The 18162-nt window shown below is 39.0% G+C and overlaps 1 protein-coding gene across 7 annotated transcripts in view; it reads left to right on the top strand.

Moving 5' to 3' along the window:
- rbfox2 (RNA binding fox-1 homolog 2) overlaps positions 1-18162 on the top strand; it is a 47811-nt gene that overhangs the window by 3756 nt on the left and 25893 nt on the right. For 2 of the 7 annotated variants that reach the window (XM_079840579.1, XM_079840578.1), the window contains exon 1: positions 9833-10022. The exons of the other annotated variants lie outside the window; for them this stretch is intronic. In XM_079840579.1, the coding sequence (XP_079696705.1) occupies positions 9990-10022 (33 nt within the window). In that variant the 5' untranslated portion in view covers positions 9833-9989. Of the gene's footprint in view, positions 1-9832; positions 10023-18162 lie in introns of those variants that run through there. 7 annotated transcript variants of the gene reach the window in all.

Raw genomic sequence — 18162 nt, 5'->3', positions numbered from 1 at the left:
GTGTGTGTGTGTGTGTGAGAGCAAGAGATTGTGTGTGTGTGTGTGAGAGCAAGAGATTGTGTGTGTGTGTGTGTGTGTGTGTGAGAGCAAGAGATTGTGTGTGTGTGTGTTTTGAGAGGGAGAAAGAGAGATTGTGTGTGTGTGTGAGAGCGAGAGATTGTGTTTGAGAGTGAGTGAGAGAGTGTGTGTGTGTTTGTTTGAGAGATTGTGTGTGTGTGTTTGAGAGGGAGAAAGAGAGATAGTGTGTGTGTGTGTGTGTGTGTGTGTGAGAGAGATTGTGTGTTTGAGAGTGAGTGTGTGTGTGTTTGAGAGGGAGAAGGAGAGAGAGAGTGTGTGAGAGAGTGAGAGAGATTGTGTGAGAGCGAGAGATTGTGTGTTTGAGAGTGAGAGAGTGTGTGTGTGTGTGTGAGAGAGCGAGAGATTGTGAGAGTATGAGAGAGAGAGAGCGAGAGATTGTGAGAGTGTGTGTGTCTGTGTGAGTGGGAAAGAGCCAGAGATTGTTTGTGTTTGTTTGTTTGTGTGAGAGTGAGAGGGCGAGAGATTGTGTGTTTGGGAGTGAGAGAGTGTGTGTCTGTGTGAGAGAGAGAGAGAGCAAGAGATTGTGTGTGTGTGTGTGTGTCTGCGTGAGAGAGTGTGTGAGTGAGAGGGCGAGAGTGTGTGTGTGAGTGTGAGAGAGCGAGAGATTGTGTGTGTGTTTGTGAGAGAGAGTGTGTGTTTGAGTGTGTGTGTGTGTCTGTGAGAGAGTGTGTGTCTGTGTGAGAGAGCGAGAGATTGTGTGTGTCTGTGAGAGTGAGAGAGTGTGTGTCTGTGTGAGAGAGAGCGAGAGAGTGTGTGTGTGTGTGTGTGTGTGTGTGTGTGTGTGTGTGTGTGTGAGAGAGCGAGCGAGCGAGCGAGAGATTGTGTGTGTGTGTTTGTGAGAGAGAGCGAGTGTGTGTTTTTCTATCCCGGTGGGGACTTCAACCTGAATGCACTCGTGTCACTGTGGGCCCTAAATTGAGGTCCCCATTAGAAAACAAGCTTATAAATTACACAGAATTAATTTTTTTGAAAATGTAAAAATGCAGAAAGTTTTGTGATGGGTAGGCTTATGACTAGGGTTAGTGTAAGGGGAGAGAATATGGACTACTTACGTCTATGGAGAGTCCCCACAAAGATAGCGAACCGGACTGTGTGTGAGTGTGAGTGTGAGTGTGAGTGTGAGTGTGAGTGTGAGTGTGAGTGTGAGTGTGAGTGTGAGTGTGAGTGTGAGTGTGAGTGTGAGTGTGAGTGTGAGTGTGTGTGTGTGTGTGTGTGTTGGCAGTGAGCTGCTCTTCAGTCCTTAAGGAAATGAGGCACATGACGGGGTTCTGTATGACTCATTGTCTCTGCTCTAGTCGTCTGTTTCACACACATGGACTCCAGATGTTTCTGTCTTTATTCTCTGGACTCCTTTAGTGCAGATCAGAGCCAATCCTCAAATATCAGCAGAAAAAAACATTCAGCCTTTCAGTCTGAAACCAGATTCTGGGCTGAATCTTGTTAAACCCGTTAAGAAAATGTCTGCCTCATATTTCACCCAAAAAAACAACAGAAAGAAGTTTTATTTTGAATAGTGAAGGTGACTCCAAGCCTCTTTTTAGGACAACAGAGGGTTTTTCCATTATTTTTCATTCCCATTTGTGCGACGCAAAGAAATAAAATATTTTTTTGTTAAATTCAATTGGTATAATTTAATGTACACTCTTAAATTAATGTTCTTTATTGGCATTTAATGATTCCATATGGTTCACATACCATTACACAAAAGGGCCTTTGTGGAAAAGGGTTCTTTAGATTATTATTAAAATGTTTCGTTAAAGAACTGTTCGCTTAAAGCTTCCAAAAAAGGGTGGTTCTATGGTATAAAAACTCTTTTAAAAAACCCTTTGTCTTGGGCTGGAGTGATTTATTACTGTAATGTACCAAATGAGATTTTTTTCATCACAGCAATGAGTCGCTATTAAGTATAATGCACAAAAAAGCTCTGAAATATGAGAATTTCGGCTGAAAATGTGGTCATAAATGACTAGAGGTGTAACGATACACTCGTCACGATTCGATACAAATCACGATATGATGCTATCGCCGTATAATCAAAACAAAGAAGAGGGTTTTTTTATTATTAATTTAATATATAGTCATTTTTAATATAGTAGTGTCACTGAAACATTTGTTGGATCTCTAGCACAGACGATGAAATCATTGTGTCTCTTCAGAAGACGGGGATTTGCATTAGACTTTTTTTTACGATGCCTTTGACATTTTTTTTTTTAGTTTTAGAGGAATGGAATTAAGTCTCTCAGGTTTCAGAAAATATCTTCATTTGTGTTTGGAAGTTGAGCGAAAATCTTAGGTTTGACTTTTTTTATGGGGTGAATTATACCTTATAAGTACAGTAAGCTGAGGCTTGGGTAAAACTAACACTATATTGTTTACTTCGATGCATATCACATTTTTATATGATGTATTGTTTCACCCCTATTAGTGCTGGCCGGTATACCGGTTCATACGAATACCAGTGTTTATTTTTGTTATGATATGAATTAATAAACCTCAATGCCGGTATATGTTGCTTAAACAACGTTGGGACCGCGGCGCAGCGACACTGTTTGAGAGGGAACCCGTTTCACTGTTGCACTGTAGTGAAGAGCACAGCTGAGATCACAATACAGCGGAGAACTCAAACAACACGCCATGAGATTAACAACACCCACCACATGGATCATATAGATCCGATACAGACCAGAGCGAGCGCTTTTAAGTTATTAATGGACCTATTTCATATACTCTAGTGCTCTAAACATGAACCAGCAGCGTGTATGCTCACATATTTCATCACGTCTTCTTCAAATTAAATGTATGCAAACAAGGACACTGATACTACAGCCGTATGTCTGATCACGACCGCGATGACACGATGGGAAGACAATGATGTAGAAAGAAGAATAGGCAAAAAAGTAACTATGCCTTTATTCGTTCTGTGTTAAACTAACGCGTGGCGTTTGTTCAGAGACTAGTGCTCTGAATAATAATATCCTTAGACATTTTAAATGTTCTTCTGCGTTTCTCCCTCGTTTTGGCAGTTTGCTATTATATAGAGTTTGATTTTTAAAATGCTTAAGGTGCCCTCATTCTCTCCGTGGTCATATTTTAATATTGATGTGTGTGTAATGAGTGTGTAGTCTGTGTTTTATTGGTTGTTGTCTCTGCACAGCATCATTTTGTGGGGCTTTGCAAACCTGTATGAACTCTAGTGTGTAATTTTTCTACAATATTCACTAGGGATGCACCGATATGATTTTTTGGGGCCGATACTGATTTTAACAGAATTATTTACCGATATTTGTCACTTGCCCTCTTATTTGAAATTGTCATTTAAAATAGTGTTTTTAAGGTAAAAAAAAAAAAAACATTAACTTATAGCCTACTAGCTAGTTTATTGCTGCATTATCAAATAATTTCTAATGAACATGCACTGGATCCTTTTAACACTGCATATTCTTCACTGTATAAATTAAATTCATATATTATTATTACATTGAGACGTAGCTCTTCTGTCACAATTACGTTTATTTTGGTTTGTTAAACTGAACTTTTATTTTGACGTGTGTGTGTGTGTGTGTGTGTGTGTGTGTGTGTGTGTGTGTGTTGATATGACGATAGATTTTGTCAAATAAAACGGTAAAATGCTCATGAAGTGACTGGAGATGCATTCGTGTCTCATATTGAGGTGGCAGAGGCTGAAAAAGTGTGTGTGTGTGTGTGTGTGTGTGTGTGTGTGTGTGTGTGTGTGTGTGTGTGTGTGTGTGTGTGTGTGTGTGTGTGTGAAAGAGGTAACGTTAGGCTAAATGAAGCCGCGCGTCTTCATTCATTCACAGAGACCGAGAAACATGCAGGATTCATATTTAAACAGTCTTTTTGGGGCTTAATATTCACTTAATATTCATTGGGACACTAGTATATATATTGCGAATATCGCGATTGATTTAAGTGACTGACCAGCGTTTTATTTATTCATCAAAACATTCCGTGCCATTCCGCATTATGCAGTAAATTTCATTTTTATGACTGGATTCTGTCTGCGTTGTGAAATGAATCCTTATGAAAGTTTAGTCAAGAGTAGTGAGCGATTTATTTTTTTGTTTGTTGGTCTTTTGTTGTTTGATAAACATTAAAACACAGACAGCAGCGCAGCAGGAATATTACATATAATCTTGGATTATGCAGCAGACATTACACGGCTCAGTGCCTTCACGCAGTTCATTAATAAACCATCGGTTTGTTATATCGGCCTTTCTCATGATATAGCCGATATGTCGATGGTTGTAAATAGATCAAAAATCGGCCGATACATCGGTGCCTCCCTAATATTCACTCATCATGACAGTAAAATAGGGCATTTTAAGTCCATCTACTGCAGTATTTCCTCTCTCAATCAGTAGCAAATGCGGTTAACACCCGGTCACGCATGGGGGAAAAATACCGTCATATACCACGAAACCAGTGATATAAATTTTTGGTCATACCGCCTAGCACTAACCCCTATAAATAACACAATATTAGATCATCAACATGGTCCTATAAATAAAAAGCTTACTTTTTTTCTTAATGCAAAATGGAGTGAGATTCACTGTGCAAACATCAGCAGCACTGCAGATTATTTCTAGTATCAGCATCATGAGTCCGCCTGTCTTTCGCAGTGCTAAGCGTTCCCTCAGGGGACTGTAGGAGGGACATTAGTTCCAGCTGGGAGCCGCGCGGAGCTCAAAGAGGGTGTTTATCAAGACTAGATGAAAAGAGACGCAGCAGCAGAGCAGAGATAACCCACGATTCTCTGCACCCTTGACACGGTCTCCTCAAAATCATCTTCCAACTCCATTTACTGTGGTGAAAGCGTTTCCGCTCATCCTGATCGGTTGGTTTCCCGTCAGCCTCGTATCATGGCGTGTTGTGTAAGTGCCCCAATCCGCTCGTCTACAATAAATATTAACTACGGCGCATCTTTTGGACTCTAATAAGTAACCGTTAAACCTGTGGTAAAACTGCTGCAGCACTGCGTCAACTCCGTTTGTCCCTCATGTCGTGATTATCCTCTTGTTTTAATGTGTAAACAATGGAGCGGCTTGAACTCTGACGGAGCAGCGAGGCGCGTGTGAGCCAGCGCTAATCTGATTATACACCACTATAGACCAATTAAACACGCAGGCCAATTAGACAGACAGTTCGAGTGAGCGGGACTGTTCCTGAGGATCAAGTACAGTACATACATAATGCATTGTAGGGATGAAACGATTACCGGTTTCACGATAAAATGTACTGACGGTTAGTAATATTGTTTAAAATTGAATTATCATTAAAACCGTGTGTGATTTATCACGATTTTGATTATTATTCATGAGTTATACGTTGCTATTGACGACAGACATTATAAGGAAGGAAATCCCACAGAATAGAATCTTGCTTAAAAAAGTGCATAGAGCTGCTTGATTTATTTATTGTTTGTTGATTTTCAAATATAAAACTTGTTGAAATGTTTTAAGTGCGTGCATCTGTTCTCTTCGAACACTTTCATCTCATTTGAACAAAACCGTCATAATATTGTTAACCGTGATAATTTGGGTGACGTTAAATTTCCATACCGTTTCATCCCTAATGCATTGCACCACTGAAAACAAATCCAAGATGTTGGATATAAATTGTTCAATATCATGAAATACTATTTGCACGTTTTCAGTATTTTTAGGGCTGTCAAAAGATTAATCGCGATTAATCGCATCCAAAACAAAAGTTTGTGTTTACATAATATACGTGTGTGTGTGCTCTGTTAATTATTATTTATATATAAATAGACACACATTCATGTATATATTTAAGAAATATTTGCATGTATGTACTGTATATACATTTATATAATCTGTAATATATATAAATATAAATGTTTTATATATAAAAATAATATTTTTTTCTTAAATATAAACATGCTTGTGTGTGTATTTTTATATATATATATATATATATATATATATATATATATATATATATATATATATATATATATATATATATATATATAAATAAATAAATAAATAAATAAATAAATAAATAAATAAATAAATAAATAAATAAATAAATAAATAAATAAATAAATAAATAAATAAATAAATAAATAAATAAATAACAGTACACACACACATATATTATGTAAACACAAACTTTTATTTTGGAATGCGATTAATCGTGATTAATCTTTTGACAGCCCTAGTATTTTTCTATGGTTGAATTTGCGGCATGCTAACAGCGAACCATTGGAATCCATTAATAGTCGAGACGGTTTGTATGAATGGTTTGACGGCGGGCGTCCTCTGAGGTTAATTAACGCGTGTGCTGGTTCTCTCAGGTAGAACTGGTTTAATCTCGTCCACCGCTGAGCGCCCTTGATCTCGTATCTCAGTCCAGTAATTGATGTCATTTTGAGGGGCTTTTGCCCCCAGGTTTAATTAAAGCCTCATTATTCACAGATCTGCTGCTTAAATGGTCTCAATTGTGAAGTTGATCTCAATGCGATCTCAATGAACCTTCATACCGGGGTCACAAATGACCGTCTCCGCAGGCGCGCTGATGTCAAGCTGCTGTTCTTTAATGGAGGTCAGCAGTCAGTCAATCACTCTGAAATACAGTATCGGCTCTTTCTGGACAACAGACTCCCATTGAGGAGCTTCTCAAGATCACCACCAGTGGAAAAGCGTTCAAATCAGATTATAGTCCCAGTGTTTTAGATTAGCATTGTAGATTACGGCAGCAGCTGTAGAACGCGTGTGTGTGTTCAGTTAGTGTAGTTGATCTCGCTTTATCTTCTTTTTTCTCTCTGTAATCCCTCCATCCGTTTTTTTTAATCCATTTATCACCAGCCGTTCGACTGTGAGCTTCACATCTGCTCGCTTTTCAGAGGTTTTGAGACATTTCAATGTCTGCAATATCATCAATAATATAATATAGTCTCTTGTGATGCCTAAAAATAATTTGACATGAGTATAGGATTTGAGGATTTAATTGAAGCCTATGGCATATGATGATGATGATTATGATATTTAGTGCTGAGAGCATGAGATTCCTTTTGCTGTGATTATACATGATTTGTGCAGGGAATGCTAGTTTAGCAGGCTAATTGTTAACTAACTGAAAACGCATGTAGTTTGATTAGGCCTGCCCTATCGCGATTATTTATTAATCGCCTGTTTGTTGTGGTTATTTTATGTAATCGAGAGATAATTAAGATAACCGTGAATAGTGCAGTTTAGGGATGTCACAAGTACCGGTACTTCGGTACCAAGTCGGTACTGAAATTATAAAATGTGACGATATCAGCATTTCTGTAGGAGCGACTCCCGAGTATATTCGTTACCCGCAGCTGCGTTCAGTCGTTTCTGTGTTTATCTAAGTGCAGGACTCCAGACCAGTGTATTTTTGACAGCAAATTTGGATTTAGTTTTAGTCATAGTCTTTTGACTAAAATGCCATTTAGTTTTAGTCATATTTTAGTTTCCTGAATTGTTTTTAGTTTTAGTCTAGTTTTAGTCGACTAAATCTACAGTAGATTTAGTCTCCTAAAATCTAATGAGTTTAGTTAAATTGTAATATATTAAGCATTTAAGCCTTACATAACCGACTGTCACTTGAACTGACATTTTGACATTATTTTGTTTTTGACATTAAAAATACACGAAACCGAGCTTAATTCACTTTTTTTTTTTTTTTTTTTAAAAACATCTATATCGTTGTATTAACTTTGTATTTCTGTTTCAGTTAGTAGGCCATATCAGGTTAAGCTAAAGCTTCAAATAAGTGTATTTATTTTTTTAATTTCAGTTAACATTTATTTAATTTCAAGTAATTAAGTTTTTTTTTTAATGGTTTTAGTGAACTATTATAACCTTGATACTTTATTGAATATGTGTCAAATACTGGTCTTTCCTCCTGACTATGAATTAAATGGGAATTCAATTAAATACAGTTTATTGTGTAACCAAAAACGAATATATAATGTGTGACTTTTAATGATAAACAAGCTCGAAATACACATTGACTCTTATTTTGAAATGTCTGTGCCTTACAGTTGCAGGAGCTCATTCAAGTTCAGATGAGATAAAATAAGCATTGTTACAACCGTCTAAAACATATTACTATATAAACATCGTAAAGTAAACATTGTAATTATTCATCAGCATTAGTTCATAAACAATTGCCTGGCATAAATGTGCGCTATTCATTGATTGAGCCGCTCTGGATTGGGGATGCGTGAGCCTGTAGAATCGCAACAGCGCCGTGTTTTCCAGCCGTTAGATCAGCACGTTTAAATCAAATGTGCGCATCTGTTACACAGGATATCAGTTCTGACTGGATCTATTCCCTAATCGTCCCTCCCTAACATTTTCGTCTCGTTTTTATTTGTTGACAAAAATGACAGTTGATTTTCGTCATAGTTTTTGTCATCCAACACTAGTTTTTATTTAGTTATCGTCTCGTTTTCGTCAGTGAAAAAAGGTTGTTGACGAAAATTATGACAAATTATTTGTCAACGAAATTAACACTGGTCCAGACTGTAGCTGAATATATATATATATATATATATATATAATATATATATATCTGTAAATATTAAACTGCAAAATACTATTTAAATAAACATTACTCGTCCATGTTTTGCGTCTCTGTGTGAATGACGAGGCGCGTGTGACACTCGCTCGCTGTCTTTGTTGTCTCTGCCGCGTGTCACTATATGAGGACACGAATGCATAAACCGTCACTTCACGAGAATTTACCGTTTCATTTGAGAAAACTGTCATATCATGAACACAGACACTCAAAGGTCTTCATGGCAACCCGTCAAAATAAAAGTTTGGTTTAAAAATTTTTAAATTGACAAAACATACCAGGCTACTGTTGTAGCCTACAGTAGATTTAGCTATTAATAATCTCCTTTTTTTTATAAACAATGTTTACTTTTAAACGGCATACAGCCTTTAAATGTTTGTATTATTTACTTATAATGATTATCACCATAAATAATAAACTTAATATATTTAATACGTTTTTTTAAAAATACAGCAAACCGAAATTTTTTTATGGTATTGGTAACGACTACTGGAATTTTGGTACCGTGACATTCCTAGTGCAGTTTAAATAAAAATGTTGCCATCAAAATAAGTAAAATTTAAGCACTTGTGCCATCAAATGCATGATATTGAATCAACTTTTTCAGTGAAAGAATAAATATAAAGTTATAAAGTACCCAAAGATGGGCAAAGGTCTTCATGTGGAATGAAGACTAAAGGGATTAATCAAGCTATTGCATTATATTATATTATTAGTTGTATTAAATATGGAACATTTATATTTTTTTGTCTGCATGAAATCAAATCATATGGGCCTGTTTTATTATATGTTTATGTATACGGTTGCAAAGAGGCTGAAAAAAATTTTTTGCGACCCTTATTGTATACGATTCCAAGTGAAAAATAGATTATGCTTGCACTGTAAGTGACCTGAACAAAACAAGAATGAAACCATTAATCTGAATTATTTATATGAAAACTAATCTGCAGCATAAAATTCATGATTGTGGTCTAAGTTTGACCATTTATGAACATTGTTTTATTTCTAATCAGGCAGTGAATAGAAGCCAAAATCTTTGAAAAGCCAAGATTGGTTTGTTTATCTTGAGCGAAAGTGTAGAGAGGGTGAGTGATATGGGAGGAGAGAGAGAGAGAGAGAGAGAGAGAGAGACGGTCTAGAGGGGGAGGAGACACACACACACACACACACACACACATAGACAGACAGACCGAGCGAGAGGAGGGGAATGAGAGAGGGAGATTTTGAATGTGTCAGACACTCTGAGGGATCGTGAGCGCTGTTGACGTCTGAAAGCAGAAAACGCTACTCTTGCTGTAGCCATTGTCGTGTTGAATAGGATGATGGGAGTCTTTTACCCTCCTGTGCGGCCGGTGAGTTCTCAATCATTCATGTTTCCTGTAGAAATCGACACACGCGAGCGTAATTCACTTGTGCACGTGTGTGTGTGTGTGTGTGTGTGGCGTAAAACAAGTCTGATGGAGGTGAGGAAAGTCTCATGCGTTTCTCATGTGTTTCTCCAGCTGTCTGTCTTGACTGAAGGGGCCAGGTGCTTGTGAACAGTTGTTCCCTCATCCGTCTGTCTGTCTCATTGTGTCTTCCTCTCTCCGGGTCTTCACATTGCTCACACACACACACACACATGCAGCTTCAGTATTAACGTGCACGGATACAAATCGGTCTTTTATTGGTTAAAAGCTCTGTGTGTGTGTGTGTGTGTGTGTGTTATACCTTGGAATCTCTCTCTCTCCCTCTCTTTCTCTCCCTCTCTCTCTCTCTCTGTGTGTGTGTGTGTGTGTTCTACCTTGGAATCTCTCTCTCTCTCTCTCTCCCTCCCCCTCTCCTGCTGCTTCCCGAGGGCTCAAGCAGCTGTTATCTCTGTGGCTGCTTTCCTTTAAAAGCAGGAATGAGATGGAGGGGGTGTAGAGAATGGAAATTGATTTTTAAAAGTGACGCTCAGGGAGAAGGCTGGGAGATGTGTGTGTGTTAAGGTGAGGATCTGATGCCATGGTTCATACTGTAAGTGGACCGTAAAGCTCATAACTCAGGACAGACTGAGGCTGGTTAAAGTATGCTGAACTCCACCCAGCGTTTGCCCTGAAGGGTGGGCGAGCCGCTTACCTGTCACCTCATGATCTCACACGCTCGCTTTAGAAATTAGAACAGCTGCCTTTGTTTTGCACAGAAATATAGGTCTATTTTTCCCCTAAAACTCTTTTTGTTGACGTTAGATATTGTTTTGGACATTTGATACACACACGCACACCTGAATGAGGACAGACGCTTGTTAAGAGCAACACTACCACCCCTTTTTCTATTAAACTTATCTTATTGGACTGATTAGATGTAGATTTTATTTAGCAATGTCTTGTTTAATCAATAGCATTTTTAGCATGTGTTAGAGCACATTGTGTAATTTTAATCTATTGTATTTAAATGGATCATTCAACCACAAATTAAATTATCACTTACTGACCCTCAAGTTGTTCCAAACCTGTATAAATCTGCTGCACACAAAGGAAGATATTTGAACATTTTTGTAAACAAGCAGATCTTGCTCCACATTGACTACCATAGTAGGAAAAAAATATCATGGGGCAAGATCTGCTTGGTTACAAACATTCTTCCAAATATCTTTGTGTACAGATGTATATAGGTTTGGAACAACGTGACGGTGAGTAAGTGACAGAATTTTTATTTTTGGCTGAACTATCCCTCTAAGCAACTCTTGTGTAACTTGTAGGAAATGCATAACACAACTCTTGCCATATAAATAGCCTCTGCTGGTGACGTGGCATGAACACTTCTACTACTTAACATAAGTTACAGCACAAAACCTAAAAGAATTGGCAAAAATGTACAATGTTTCCAGTCCGTCAGAAGCCAAACACACTAGTGGCTCCTGAGTGAAATTCAATTATTCCTGAAGGATTTCATGATGTCCGCCGTCTTCAATCGAGTGTCTGCACACAGGAATCGCGTTATGAATCTTAAACATGAGAATATAGAGGTAGATGCAATGCAATCTGAGTCGACCGGACATGGTCAATTATTGCCAAAAATAATTTAGACGTGTAAAAGCGTTTAAAGTAACAATAGACGTCCATAGAGCTCCGAAGGTTGACGTCACGCAGACTAAACTCCGCCATTTTGGCAGGCAATCCGCTAGAGCAGTTGTAGCATTGGTATCTATAACATAATTTACAACCAGACTGTTTAGACCTTACTATTTCAACATGATGGACAGCTGATGTGCGCCAGGATGCCAGAACAGGCGGGGGAAGCAAATGGGAAATCCTTTGTTGAAATGCCATGAATTTCAGTTTATTAACTACTTTTGCCTCACGTAACTGATGAAAATAAGTTCCCATTAAATACGATACTTAAACATGAATAACAAGTGCTTTTTTATATAAATAACATCAAGAAAGGCTTTTTGAAACGAAATCAAGGATCAATAAATAAATACTAAAACAAAAAAATAAGAAATTACATTTATTGATTATGACTGATGCACACATCGGCGCTGTTTTGGACGGGTTCGTGTTAACCGCTAACATATAACGTTAATCTATTCACAGGTTTTCTCTTAACATGTAAGCGCATGTAAGCCTGTATGTCAGCATTATCATATACATGTAAAGAATTGAATCGGTCATGTAAAACAAGAGCGTATTGATGTAGTTCATCTGTTAATGTTACTCCTGATCGGAGGCTTCCGTTAATATTTAGTTTATACGTAGATTTAGGCTTTGACTTAGTTTAATGGTGCAACGCAAAAATATTTAGGAGTGCTTAATTTGTAACTTAGTGCCCATTTACATCAAAACTAGGCTAGTTGTAACTTGCGCGCAGCTGCTACAACAGGTGTCCTGACAGGAAAGCTATCCGATCCTTTATCCATACATGTGAAAAGCACCCCGAGGGCATTATAGGGATCTGTTATGCTTAATCTATTAAGTTTTGCTGTGTACAAGTCTATGTCTTTTGAATTAAAGTGCGCAGTGAACTCCGTTGCCTTGAAACTTATGCTGGCGCCGGCTGTTCTCTATAGCCATGTTGCCATTCAAAGTTGCGAATTTAACTTGTGCACATAATTGGGAGTATTACATGAATCATTTATGAATAAAGCACAGTTTCCATCCCATGTATTCAAGAAAACAAAACCGTCACCTTCTGGGAAATTGGTGCAAAATATCTGTGATAGAAATAGAAGTTGCTGCAATCTGTTTTCAAAGAAACTGTGGCTCTTTTTTTCTCCACCATAAATGAGTTGCTAAACACAATAAACGCTGTCATGTTCTCTTGCGTTCGGAGGCTGGTGTTTGTGAATGCAATCGTGAGACGCTTCTGGGGGGAATTCAACCAAATCATTCTGATGACAGACTTTGGCTCAGGCGGTTCAGAACCACCAAACCAACCTCTGAGATACTGTGATGTGATTGGTCCAGCTATCCAATCACATCCTCTGTTGAGGCAAAGTCACCTGAGTTTGTTGTTGTACACTGAGGGATTTATTTGGTAAATGTGTTTTCGTCATAGTTTATGTGCATAGTTTATCCGATTAAGTATCCGCCTCAATTGAGTGCATTTTATGTGCATTTTTAGAATTAATGCACATCTTGGCGTTTCCATATAGCCTTTTTTTTAATGCGATATCCCAAACTATATCGACCTACACCCCGAAAAATGGTGCTATATATAACTAAAAGTAGTTCTTTGGCTCGTAATCATAGGGGAATCACTTTAAAGGGATAGTTCACCCAAAAACACAATTTTTATGTTTATCTGCTTACCCCCAGGGCATCCAAGATGTAGGTGGGGTTTTTTCCTTCAGTAGAACACAAATTAAGATTTTTAACTCCAACCGTTGCAATGTGATAGTCGTATAATGATGTCAATGGGGATATTTTAGTATGAGAGCAAAAACATAGACATATGAATCCTTATTAAACCATGCGGCTCGTGGCGACACATTGATGTCTTAAGACACGAAACAATCAGTTTCTGCGAGAAACCCAACAGTGTTTGTTATTTTTTTTCCTCTTATCAGACGAATGTCATCTAGTATTCCCAGCGCCATAACTTCCGGCGAATAAGGTCAAAATACTGGCACGATCAAAGATCTATATATATATATATACGTAGATGCCTATTTCGACCGATATCTATGATCGCGCTGGTTTTTTGCATGTTTTGACCTTATTCGCCGGAAGTGATGGTGCGGGGACGGCTGATGCAGAGCCATAGAAAAAAATTAAATATATTTTTAAATATGGATATTTTTCTTACACAAACGCATCGATTCACTTCAGAAGGCCTTTATTAACACCCCGGAGCCGCGTGGAGCTCGTTATTTGACGGACAGATGCATTTTTTTATGGACTTCAAAAAAAGAGCAACTATAACTGCTATTATAATGCTTGGATTAGCCAGAACATTTTTAATATTACTTAGATTGTATTCGTCTGAAAGAAGAATGTCATATACACCTCGGATGACTTGAGGGTGAGTAAATCATGGGCTAATTTTCATTTTTGGGTGAACTATCCCTTTAAGTGCTGTATAGCACCACATCTTGGTGTTTCAGTGGTTCTTCACCGGTTCTTTAAAGGACTGAGGTGCTATATAGCACCGCTACCATATACAGAACCTGTTGAGATATGTTGCTATATAGCACCAAAAGTGGTTCCCCTATTACCCCTTGTCCACCAAGGCCGTGCTGGTTTGGAACCAGAGCCTAGTTTCAAATCGGTTCTTTGTCTTTCTACACCCAAAGCACCAGCTCTGAACCAGGAAAAGTGGTTCTTAAGTAGCACCAAAACATTGCTGGTCTAGAAGTAAGAACTGCTTGCGTGAGGGGCTGGGGGCGGGGTTACCCTGACCAACAAGACAAACACAAACTTGAGATCCGCAATTTTGAAATATCAGCTAATCGGCCTAATAGCTGCTTGATTGTAATCTCCGTCTATACAAATTACAGCGAGCTGCACGGATGCATTGGATTTACTGTGTTTTGATGTAGGATCGTAAAGCCATGTGCATCAATAGTAACGCAACGTTCGCCATTGTTAATGGAAGGCTTGTTCGAGATGCACAGCGCCGATGCATCTCGAACAAGCCGTGTGTGTTTCCCGCTGCTTCGCTAGCGTTGCTGAGAAAGATGAGACGTATACAGTGATGTAAGATCTGGCTCTGTGGTGGCTCTCTAGCCCATGGAAAACCGGTTCTAATGGTGCGTTCACACTGGACGCGATTCGCGTGAGTGATTTACATGTTAAGTCAATGCAGAGACGCGAAATGGCATTCTACGGCGCGATTCGCGCAAATGAGGCGGCGAGATTCGCGCGATTGAGGCGACGCAAATTGAGCATTTTGAGCTTGAATCGCTCAGGAGCTTGCTCTAGTAGTGACAACAATGAGGAGAAAATCTGTATATTGAAATCTGGTTCAGACAATATGATTATCACTGCGATAACATTAAATGACATGAAACACAACACAGTCTCTTTTTGTTAAATGCAAGTTTATGTATGATCAATAATACAAAGGTATAAGTAAAAGGTATAATAAGCTATACATGAAATAAAGCAAACAATTCAGTTAAACATTCAAAGTCAGTGCTAGTAGGCTAACGTTACAACTGCAACGTACAGTTATAGCCTAAAATATAAAGTAATGAAACTTCTCTTTGCCTTCAGTCTAAACGATTTGCCAGGGAACAAATTATAGATCCATGAGACCAAAGATCGGCCGTTACAAGATGAATTATAGCTCGAGACCACAGAGACATCAGAGCCAGCGTCAGACGGCAGAAGGACTGGCCGAGGAAAGGTTGCCCTCGCTGGCTTTGACGAGCGCTGAGCGCCGCTGTCCGCTGGAGCTCACAACTCCGGAAACGCCAGATAAAATGTTCAAATAGGCACTCTTTATATAAATAAACCACATATTTGAGCTTTAAACAACTACATTATCGACTGAAAAAGTCTTAAAACTACGTTTTGTCACACATTAACAGTAGATTTTAACAAAAAAAAGACGTGTAAACACAGCCCATGTCAGCCATTTCTCAACGAGACGAGCCGCTGGCAGAAGCTCCTCCCATGACGCGAATTCGCGTCTGTTGTGCAGTGAATGTAACGTGCGATTCGAATTATTGAAGCTTTATTGAAGCGAGTAAACTCAAAATGTTCTAGCGTCCACCTTCGTGCGATTAGCGCGAATTGCGCCCGGTGTGAACGCCACATTAGAGTGCTCTTCAGTGGAACCAAATCCGAACTGGCACTAGCACTAGCTCTGAACTAGCACCCAGTTCATGCTGGTGGAAAAGGGGTATATGATTACGAGCCAAGAACCACTTTTAGTGCCATATTGCACCATTGATGCATAAACGCATACATGTTCCCGCTTTAAAATCAACATGGCTGGTCGGCATGACGCATTATTGTGCATGCATTTATACACGTCTCAGATGTGTGTTTGCAGCTTAAGTTTACCCAGAATATTTGTGTTTGTGACGGCATTGATATCAACACAAGCGATTCATCATTGGCAAGAAGACTGCGAGCATGAAACGTGTTTACTATTCTTGGGTTGGTTTATCGGTGTGAGAGTTCAGAGGTGACCCTGCGGTCGAGAGCTCATGTTCTACACTAAGCGATAAACTCGGGTTTTGCTTGTCTGTCGATGAAGCTCTGGCACTGTAGTTGTTTTATCTTTGTGTGTGTTGTTTAAAGGAGCAGTCCTCTATCCAAACTAGATCAACTAGTTTCCTGTTGGTGGCACATGTGCTTGAGGGTGGAGTGTGTGAGAGACAAACATTCACACTCGCACGTGTGTGTGTTTCTCTCAAACACGAGCGTTTGCAGGCTTTTATCTGGGACGTTTTGGACCCTCGAACCTTTGGACCCTGCTGGACTCTGATTGGTAAGGGAAGAACAGACAGACACGCCCCCCTAAAGAGAGGGGTCAGGTTTCAGCCGACCAATCAGTGTGCGGCTGTGGGCGGGTCCATCTGTGTTTTAGGCTGTTTTGAACAGAGCGCTGCTTTATGTACCAATGCAGGAGGGTTTCATCACTGTTGAGCATGGTCGATTTCTACATTTAAAATCCTTTCAAGTCAGTTTGCACATCGGCCATCTTGGTACCACCTCTGGGCAGCTGCTTCGAAGTCCTTTAGTATTATTTACACACTGCTAGTACTCATATTTTGAATAAGCTTTTATATGTTTTAATATGACAGCAGCACTTTGTCATAATAAACCACTGGCTCTTTTAACTGTAAAGCTGGAATATGTAGAGCGCTGTGATTTCTTTTCTCCTGTGATCCGTCATCTTGTGTTGTTTCCAAAGTGCTGCTAACACACATCGATCTGTATGTAACGACTCACTGAAGCGTCTGAATGTTCCTCGTACAGTTTTCTGATGTAGTGACTCGATATGTTGTCTATTGTCAGGAGTGATCGTGGCAGCGAATGATCAGAGCGGCTGTGATCCGTTACAGTGGACGGAGCGACCCGTGGCACAGCTGCCATATATAACAGCGGCACGTTAGACAGATGCCAGCTGACCCGTAACTAAAGCTGCCAGTGTTTAGAAGCCCTCGCTCGGCTGAACACACGCTCGCAGCGTTTATGACGAGCTTGAGAGAGTGTCTTCAGTGTATGACCGACAGATCATAATGATATGGATTAATAAAGACCTCTCGCACAACTGAAATAATATGCATCTGCTGCAGTGAATGTGTGTTTGTGCATCAGTTCTAGTCTGTAATCATGTGTGTGTGAGATGCGTTATTGTGTCATGAGCCTGAACGCTCTGCTTAATTCCTGTCAACTGTATGTTAATCAGAACTGAACACCATCTATGCAGTCGTGTTGTCACGATACTGGATTTTCCAATACCTTCAAAAATATCGCTATTCAATACCATAGAGAAAACTCCACCATACAGATAATTGATCTCATCTTTTGTTGTAATATCGTACACACAGCACAGTGAGGCTTTATTTGAATCATTGAAGTAAATTTATCAAAAAGAAGAAATTAACAAATTGCAAATGATGGCACATATAAATACAATAGAATTAACTTCTTAACCCGCATCGGATCGTGGACGGGGGGGTTGACGGAAGTGGGGGGGGGTGTACTTTTATTTACTTTTGTTTTATACAAAATATTCAATCAACTATCACAAACTATGCATCATTTGAAAGCTAAAACACTCAAGATTCATGTTCTGAACTTGTTTTTGCAATAAATACACCAGAGAGGAAAGGGTTAAATGAAACGCTAAAGGACCGTCCATGTAAACATTAGCATAATATCAGCGTTACTCATCTTTCATCTCCTGTCGTTCAGATCAGATCGGACGAATCCAATAAACACCCGCATACATCTCTGTGTAAGAGTCCATTCTTCAAAATGCATCCCACTTTTTAATCCAAAACAACGAAAAAATAGGGAAAAAACTAAAAATCCTCCGTTGTTTGCAAGAGAGTTTTGAGTTAGCGTG

Source organism: Gobio gobio, assembly GCF_949357685.1.
Source record: "Gobio gobio genome assembly, chromosome: 17".
In the NCBI taxonomy this organism is placed as follows: Eukaryota; Metazoa; Chordata; class Actinopteri; order Cypriniformes; family Gobionidae; genus Gobio; species Gobio gobio.
Note: the sequence above shows the minus strand (reverse complement) of the source record. Positions and strands in the feature narration are given on the sequence as shown.